The 9,854-nt window shown below is 38.9% G+C and overlaps 1 protein-coding gene across 1 annotated transcript; it reads right to left on the bottom strand.

Annotated features, from left to right (window-relative positions):
- Nucleotides 1–136: 136 nt before the first annotated feature.
- twsg1a (twisted gastrulation BMP signaling modulator 1a) lies at nt 137–9,722 on the bottom strand. The gene is made up of 5 exons (XM_077614844.1): nt 9,406–9,722; nt 7,461–7,657; nt 3,864–3,963; nt 2,280–2,540; nt 137–1,429 (listed from the first exon to the last, which is right to left on the bottom strand). The coding sequence occupies exons 2-5, from the start codon at nt 7,587–7,589 to the stop codon at nt 1,248–1,250; spliced, it is 672 nt and encodes a 223-aa protein (XP_077470970.1). The 5' UTR covers nt 7,590–7,657; nt 9,406–9,722; the 3' UTR covers nt 137–1,247.
- Nucleotides 9,723–9,854: the final 132 nt, after the last annotated feature.

The following is a 9,854-nucleotide window of genomic DNA, read 5'->3' as shown; positions in this document are numbered from 1 at the left end:
AAGACCAGAATAACATAATGACAGCCTTGTTTGCAAAGGAAATGATGCGCTCCCTGTCGGGTGGATAAAAACACATACGTGGGCGTGCGTGCCCACACACCTACTCACACGGCTAGTGATTTTCTGTTCAGAACACTTCACCAAACTGTTTTATTTTGGTGACAAGTGAGGAAAAAGGAAGTGAGGGGAAATAGAAAACAGCTTGACAACTCTACAAACACGCTTGCTAAAACACAACAGCAAAGTTAAAAAAAAACAGAAGATATTGTCCGGCATATATAAAATACACAAAAAAACCTCGTTTGCTGTCTTTGACGGTGATAGACGTCCAATCTATTTCAAATGGGAGAGGCTGACAGGCAACAGCAAAGTCAAAATGGATTTGATGTCTAAAGGCAGTGCAGTAAATGAATTGGAACATTGCAAAATTGCTGGTATTAATCAATGTCTTCATTTACAGCAAAATTACTGAATCAACTAGATTGTTTCCCATTTTGTTTGTTTTTATGCAGGGCCAAAATTCCTGCATGTCTCAAATAAAATGTCTGCTATTCATCATTTTCCTTTCACACATTCTGTTAAATTCCTGCATCATCGTAAAAAAAGATCCACCTTTTATTTGGCTTTTAGACAGAGCACCTACATACCAACTTGCAGTCAACTATCATTATTTTTCCTTTTCTACAGAAAGCCTGCCAAATATCAGTGTCAAAACAGAATGAATCATCATTTATTTTGGACGTACCTTGTGCCCAGATGCTGCCAAATTCTTACTTTGGCATTCCTACACTGGTTTCATCTTTTTACAGGAACAACCTGCAAAATATCTGTAACAGCGCCGTAACATAGCAGACTTTGCCTTTTACGCAGAGATTGTGCAAAATTCCTGAATCAGAGCTATAGTAGCACACAAATATCCACCTCTGTCATTAACACACAAGACAATGGGAGCGACACTAATGCGGTTGTGTGGACTTTCACACAGTCACCAAGTTTACAATCAATACACACAAAAAAGTCATTAGACAGAAACAGTTAAGGTGAGGGAAATAAGAGTTTTGCGGTTTCCCTTTTCACAACATCGCCAACCAACCTTCCATTACGGGTCTGAGACAGCAGCAGGTGGGAAATTACCGGGTTGACGTCATCCTAACAATTTTTGGGTGTTGGTACCATTAAAAGAGAAAAGTGACACTGGAAAGATGTGGAAATGGCAGCATGAAAGGTGGTTTCGGGCCCAATTTTGCCTAGAAAAGACAGTGGATGCACTTGACCGCTTTGCTGCCGTAATCAACGCACTCGGGCCCAATGCATTGGCAGCAAGCATTGTGAAACCAGCGGTATTTGGAGCCGCCCATTGACTCGCAGTACTGCTTGCATTGGCGGATGGACACGCAGTCGTCGAAGTAAACCACCGTGCACATGTTCTCTGTGGGCATATAGAAGGTGGGACGACAGGTCAACATTTTGTTTTGTAAAAACAAACCTCATTAACTTAAGAATTATACAAAAAGATTTTTTGGCTGTCAAAATAGATCAGTATGAAAGTACAAAAATATGGAATGAATTTTAAAAAATGGCTAAATTTACCATTAAGAAGCCTAAAATAAGAAGAGAACAAGGCAAGATATACTTCAATGACTCATAAATCATCTTAGAGGCCCTGGCAAATACTTTTGAGCTTCATATTCATTAAGTCATGCTTCCTTAATATGACATAATAAACACAATGACCCATATTTTTTGCATGAAAATGTACTACCATCTATGCAAACAAAATTATAAATTAAAGGGGGTCACAAACACTAAACATAGTTCATCATTACCGGATTTATTGGACTATATATGACAGCCCACGTTAAATATGAATTTTGTTGTGCTTAATAACTTCAAACCTATTTTGCTGGTACATAACTGTATTTTACAGCTCCGGTTAAGTGGCCAAGACCTGAATTCTTCGAATTCATAAATGATACAAAAAATACATTTATAAAGAAAACAACAATTTATAAACGCAGTACGTTAATTCACGAATGCACATTATAATCAGGTTGGCCTGAAAGTCTGATAAATATGTGGATTTTGTTAATAGGTCCTCACGAGATAAAGCGATGACGAAGAAAGACTTTTCCGGGATAAACTTTACTAGAACAACGTTGATCAAAAATAAATGAGCGACAAACATAATCTAGTAATGTCATATTAACCACTTTAACAAGAACTTTCTAGAGCTGTAACTGTCAAGTCAACGTTAGAGGGGGAAAAAAAACAAAGATCACCTTGCGCATCATAGCTGGCGTGAATGCTGTTGGCGGGCACTGACACGTTTTGGTGCGGGCCGTCCAGCGACTCCAGGAACGAGACCAGATTCTCGTGGTGGGAAAGCTCCTCAGCCACAGGGAAGGAGACCACCATCATGTTGACAGGTGCGTCACCCTCTGTGAGGGCACGGAAGAGCGATGGGATTGGTCGGTGCAGCTCCTCCACCGTGCTCTTGGATGTGGCTGGAGAGTCGCTGTAGTTCTTGGGGTTGCACATCCCTCCAGGAATGAGAAAAAGGTACAAATGTATTGATCATTATTGCCTCAACTATGTACAATACAGGGTTGGTGCTAAAAAGCATATTAAAAAAAAAAAAAGATTTTTATTGGCATTTACATCAGCAATTTTCAATCATAACTACAAATACAGTATTTCAATTCCTTTTTCAAAATGTTTTAACTTTTTATTTATTCAAAGTTATATGTATTTTTTATAACTTACTTATAGTTTATTGTAATGTACTGCAACCTAAATTGAATGGAGAGTTGATTTTCTGGTTGTTCAGAAAACTGATTTTGTTGAAAACACAAAAAGTATATTTTAAAGGTTGCCAAATATTAAAATAAAACACGTAAAAAGTAAATAAATGCATATTTCTTTTCTATGGTTCCTTTTTGCAAGTATTTTGAATGAATTAATTACTCTGGGATTCATATTTTTTTTCATTTGGTAATTTTTTCCTGCAGTTTGTTACAAATACAAGAGCAAATATATAAATTACACATTAGCAAAATTACTATTTAATAATCATATTACATGTAGTATTTGTTTATACTCCACAGGATGACATCTATATTCTTCAAATAGTGTTGAGTGAAGCAGCTCAATGGGCAAGGCTGCTTACTACTATACTACTATATAGGAGATTTTTTTTGGAGAAAAAAATTATTTAAGAGGATCTCATTCCCTAATAATTGACTTTACAGCTATTATTTTGCATTTGTATTTTTTTCAAAAGCACTTACTTACTTTGGCCGATGTTGCTTTTTGTTGCTAATTTGTTTAATGAAGCAATAAATGAATTTATGTAGCACAGGGGTGTCAGACTCGGGTTGGTTCGCGGGCCGCGTTAACGTCAACTCGATTTCATGTGGGCTGGACTATTTTAGATATAATATTTAGATTTTTTTAAATAAATGGATTAAAAGAACTGGATTAAAAGCCCTGAATATTCAGTTTTTTTATAGATCTAAAACAATGTTTATTTTAGCTTTTTTTAAAATATATTTTTCGATTTTACAAAATGATTTCTGAACTAAAAATACAGAAAAAAAATGTTTAAAAAATTAATTATTGATTTAAAATGGGGAAAATCAGGAAATTTAATATACATCTATACTGTTCATTTTAATTTGATCCTTAAACAGAAAGTCGGCACTCATGATTTACTTTCCCGGGCCACACAAAATGAAGCGGCAGGCCAGATTTGGCCCCCGGGCCACCACTTTGACACGTGTGATGTAGCATTAAACGTCATTTTACTGCACTGTATTGCATTCATTGCATGCTGTGTGCTGTCGAATTAATCCTTGATGTCTCACCTACGCAGTCGCAGCACTCCTCCCACAGGTTGCCCAAGCACAACATGCATTCCTTGCAGCATGAGCAATTGCCGTCAATGGGGCGACACTGGCACAGCTCCTGGACACAAAATGAATGCCATGGCTCACGTGACGAAGCAAAGGCAATTGGAAAATACATCGCTGCTGAAATGATTTGTTCAAATTCAGGGTTGGGTGATTTTAAAATTGAGATTGAAAATGAAAACAAATTTAGATCCATCGCTGTAATCAGCAGTGTCATATTTAATCAACAATATGCACATGCAGATCTGATGCTAACCTACTAGTTTGGCAGATTTTGAATGTCTTTGACAGACTCCAATGTGGTTGGTTTTCAAGTTTTTTAGTACAATGCAGGTTTGGTAAAGTGTAAAGAAAAACACAAGAAAAATCATACAGATTGTTCACTAAAGTAGAATACATGATAAATTTTTACACAGCTTTCTGGCTTCATGCTAACATACAAAGGCAAACAAACGCCATTTCAAATTTATAAAAACAATCGGTTAAAAAAAGACTAAGAAATAACACAGCATTAGAATGCTAATATTGCCCATAGACAGGATTTTTATTTTGAAATCATCAACAGCTCCCCATCTTCTCAAGCCCACCTACTATTCAAGGTCCATATGATTGATATACAGTCCAATTTTATTTCAGCTTTATTGTAAAATTCCATTTTCCACAACGGTCCCCAATAACCCAAACAGTCAGTGTTGACTTTGTTTTTGAAATTGCCACTCAGTTTTCTTATAGCGCTTCATCAATTCAGTCGGAAAGTGCAGCTCGAGCTCATCAGTATTCTACGTGGAGAACTAAACGCTGGTCGTTTACACTCCTCCTCTGTGTCGAGTCATTACTCTGAACTCCCGTCGACGCGAGGTTGAGGGGTCGCGTTTGTGTATGTAGTCTAACAAGGGGGAGGGGACGTCTACTCGCATTGACTTAAGCTTTTTTTCAATGTCAAGATGCTTCAGTTTGCGCCTCAGCTACATTTCATTTCCCAATTGTGCCTTTCTAGTATTGTAATATTGAATGGTCAGTTTGAAACTTAGCCTCGGGTTTCTCTCTCCTCTCTTTGCTTGATTTATTGTGTTTTGATTCCTCAGCCTTTTGCCAATGTGGAAAATGACTTTGACTTCTGCATGAGGCAAAGTGAGCGGGCAAAGGAGTGGAAAGTGCAGCCATGTTCTGCTCTCCAGGTGTCCCCCACTCCCTCTCACTTCTCCCCCCCTCCCTCATAGCGGTGACCTTGACTCGGAGGAATGTGCTCTCCCTTCTGCCTCGGGTAAGAACTCAAGCAAAAGGAGGAGGTGAGGGGGGTAAGGGGTGCACTTTGGGGGTGTTGAAAACTTCTGGATGGTTCCCCAGTTTTTATAACCTGCCTTTCTAATAACGGATTCAGGCTTGTTGCAATTTTTGTCATCAAATTAAAGTTAAAATTTATGGAAATCCACCCAGTAGTTTTCACATTTGAAAGGTACAGCTGTGACACTGGGTGGGGTAAAGCCATATTTCAGAATAAAAACCAATACTGTATGTCGGCAAAGAAAAATGAGAGCATAATGTTGGTGGATTTTCATTAATTTTCTGAATCGCTTATCCTCACAAGGGTCGCGGGCGGTGCTAGAGCCTATCCCAGCTAACTACGGGCACCAGGCAGTGGCCATCCAATCGCAGGGGACAAGGAGACGGAGAACCATTCAAGCTCACACTCATACCTAGGGGCAATTTAGAGTTTCCAATCAACCTACCATGCATGTTTTTGGAATGTGGGAGGAAACCGAAGTACCCGGAGAAAACCCACGCAAGCCCGTGGAGAACATGAGTTTGTGGATTTCAAAATAAAAAAACTGAGATGCTACGTAGGCAGCATGAGTGCTCTGCCAACTGGAGAGGTTTCAAAGTAAAAGTAAAAGATGTCATGTAGTCAATATGAGAGCAATTGGATGGTGGGGATTTCATTGTAAATAAAATCCTAAATATGAGCATGGTCTGGCTGTTAGGAAATCTATCAGATTCCCGACAAATGAAAGCTGATGTTATTAATTTATCTGAAGCACAACAGGCAGCCATTGAGCGGTCGCTTCGCGACAGCAAGCAAGTTGGTTGGCGAGGTTGCAGAAGCTGGTGCGGCCACCGATGAGTCATTGGGCAGGAGAAAAAAACAGAAAGGAAAAAAGAGCCACCTGGGAGCAGTGAGGGAAGGAAGACTGGCAGATTTTGGGCTTGAAAATAAAGTGAATCCAGGCGGAAAGCGAGAAGCTGATCGCTAAAAAAAATCACTGCTTGTTGACTCATTTAGTTTACCCTTTATGGGGCATTGATTTAACTCATTGGCTGCCATTGTCAACGCTATGCCTCCAATCCATTTTGACCGGAAAAATCCAGCATTTTAGAAAATGCAATCATTTAAATCATATTAAGTTCTATATTTCTTAGATAACAAAACTGGTCCAATTCCTTAAAAAAAATAAGGAGTGGATTGGTTTGTTTTATTTTATTTTATTATTATTGTATGACTTCTTGCAATTCCCTTATATATTATTTTTGTATATATTGTAACCAGACGTATACACCAAATGTTAAAACTGTGTCCTATTTAATCCAAAATGTTGTTGCCCAGATCTAAAGGTCTTTCTTTATGAGGTTAAGTTTTTTTTTCATTACCAAAAATAGTTACTTTCCCTACATAGGGTTACCATCAAACCTAATGCAGCTGCCAACTCTGTTTAACAGGCAAACATTTACTCTCCTTCAAAGTAATACATTTAAATATGTCATAACATACAGCAGGCCCCAATCATAAGGACAGCAAGAACTCTCTGAGACACTCACATCTACACTGAAAAAAAAACTATCATCCTGAAACTAGAACATGCAACTCCTTCACGCTCACATTTCTCCAAGACAAGACCTCTTAAACACATGAGCTCTGAGGCACCCAGTTATCTCCCACACCATCAACCCTCAGACACTTTCATATTCATCTAAACTTTCTTGTCCACTCTGTCACAAACACATACTTTCCCCCTCACTCTCACACAGTTACACTAGCAGAATACTAACAGCATCCAAATTGGAAGTGACAGGTGGCGGCAAGCCAAGCAAACAGCTCATGTGGGAACATCACGTCATCTCATTTCACTCGTTGCCCCAATCACGCGCTGGAGTTTAGCACGCACACGCATTGACCAATGAAGGCAACAGACACAGATGTGGCATGTAGGAAGTGACGCCTCGGGGAGGCCAAGGTGGGGTGAAAACCAATCCCTCCCTCCACATTCCATCTCAAAGTACCAACATGGACGGCAGATGTTGGCAGCCGAACGGGACTCGGCATTCTGAGACACGTTGGCCAATTATAAGATGAGCTCTAAGGATTGTTATGCCCAATGTAACTGTGATGACAAGGAAACAGGAGCTCCCTATAGACTCCTGTCTTTTATTGAGTAAGAACAACACACCTGTGACTCACCCCCTCCTTCCCTGTTGTGTTGAAAGCAATTGTGAGTAACTTGCGCCAGATAATGGAGAACTCCACTCTGATTTCTATGTTAAAGGGCCGACATTTACCTGGATGAGGCACTTGCTGACGTCGCTGGCGCACAGAGCTTTGTTGCACCCGGAGGAGAGGGTTAGCGTCGAGAGGAAGAAGAGGAATGCAATAATGGCGGTGGGACGGATCAGCTGACCGGGCCTCATCCTGGCGGCTCACCGGCAGACGAATGAAATACCTGTGGCAGCCAAACGCCACAGATATACACGAAGTTCTACAAAACATTTCAATATATAGAAACAGACATCAATCAAACTGTAGGGTCCCTGAAGATAGCACTAGACTTAACATTATATACCAAGTCTGTGTTTCCCAACCACTGTGCCGTGAGCAATGGTCAGGTGTGCCACAGGAAATTGCAAGAAGGCATACAATGTAATATTCAGAGAGAGAAAATAATATGGATATGATGAGATAAAATTGAAGGAATATGAACGTTAAATTATAGATTATACAATTACAAGAGTGTGATTGGCTACTTTTTGCCATATGATGATATTGACCGAAGATTGGTCTATTTTAGTCTACTTCTAAATATAACGGCCTATAATTGGACAACTTCTCTCGCGCAATAATTTGTGGGAAACTGAGTTTATATTCGGAGTCTTCAAGAAAAAGCACTTTAAAAATTCCCAAAGCAAAAATAAGGTTAGGCGCAGGTTAAATGAAATACATCCCAGAGATTATTTCCTCGCTAGTTCCTGAGTTTCTGTGACATATTTAAGTTGGGGAAATCATCATATTTCAAGCAGCAATTTCTCAAAGATCAAATTGTGGAGCAAAATGGTCATGATGTCAAACAGAGATTTTTCCTTTTGATCATACAAAACCTCAATTTTGAAAGTAAGGCCACGTCTGTGACTCATTTAGCTGTGCTTGGTCATATTTTGTGTGAACCAATTAGAAGCACAGAGAAGGGAGCAGAACATTTTCCTGTATTACAATACTACATTGTGCTTTTGTATTAGTCTGACTTTAGAAAAAACTGAAAAATAAAAAAAGACAAAAAAACAACAATATTTACAATGAAGTGAAAAAAAGAAAACATGCATTACACCATGTTTCATAAATCTTCATTTTAATACAGATAAAGGTTGGGGCCACACCTTTATCAAATCCTGTCCAGTGTAAGGGAGAACGGGGATGTTTGTCCAGTAGGTTGGTAGTCAATTTTCCTACAACTCACGGACCAGAGGGCAGTATTGCACAATATCAGTATTGAAGTGATCATAATTAAGCCAGAAGAAGAGATCAACTGGATAACTTTCAATTTGAATTTTTAAATTTACTATAAAAAAGGACTGTAATGAGTTCAGATATTTCTAATCATTTAGTTAGTTTTTTCATATGATATTATAATTCCACTGAGTTAAAAAAAAATGCAAATATTTTACTAGCCATCAGCAATTAATTTTCACTTGAAAAACTGAAATTATCAATACATAAATCTGTAATTTGCTAAAATATATTAAGTATTGGAGTTCAGATGTTGATACTACCACATATTTCCACTATCCTAAAAATTGCATTAGAAAATGTTAAGAAAGAGAAGAGTTTTAGTCGATATGCTGTCAGTTTTAACTAAAAAGACAAACTAATACAATGTATACTATTAATTCTCATATACCAAATATTAAAAAAGCAGTAACTTTTTTTTCCAACCGATTTCAAAATCTTTGTGTCAATGTAGTATTATTTCCAGTTAAAAAATGAATAAATAAACATTTTTTTCTGGTCACAAGCCGAATTAAAGTAACAATCGTAGCGGAATGAGTAGAAGAGGACAACAACAACACATCTGGCAACATCAGCTTCAGCCTCGAGTCTTTGCACGCAAACATGTTCTTTCACTTTTTTCGAACATCATTTTTTCCACTCACAAATGATTGAACCCCAAAAACTCAAGTTTTGTAACCCCAAAAAGTGCGCTCGCGAGGAGGCTGGAAAATGGCAAAAACTCACCAGGCAGAACGCGCAGAGAAATTCTTTCTTTTAAGTTCGGTTCGGTTCGGACGGTGTGTGTGCGTGTGGGCTAAAGCGGGGCGTCAGTCACGGCGAGGACAAGCCTTAAAGGAACACGCTCCATTTTGGTCCTCGTCTTCCAGTCATGTCCTCGCCAAAGACGAGCATAAAGAGGGACGCCTGGGGCACTTGAAAATGTCCCTGGTAGGCGAACCCCAATTTGTGAAGAGTCGGAACTCAAAACAACACTGTTGTTGTTGCTTCCCCCGCTTTTTTTGTCCTCGGGCGCCCCACTTTGACGTCACACCACCTGCTGGGCTTCTCGAGTCCACTTTCGATGACGTAAAGTGAAAGTTTGCGTTCACTTTTTCTTTTTTTTTAAATGTGCTTTTAACAATTAATACTGGAGACCCAGAACCCGTGGCCCATTAATTGTAGCAATGTCTGGT

This window comes from Stigmatopora argus, chromosome 12 (genome assembly GCF_051989625.1).
Source record: "Stigmatopora argus isolate UIUO_Sarg chromosome 12, RoL_Sarg_1.0, whole genome shotgun sequence".
Classification (NCBI taxonomy): domain Eukaryota; kingdom Metazoa; phylum Chordata; class Actinopteri; order Syngnathiformes; family Syngnathidae; genus Stigmatopora; species Stigmatopora argus.
This window is presented reverse-complemented; position numbering and strand designations above follow the sequence as displayed.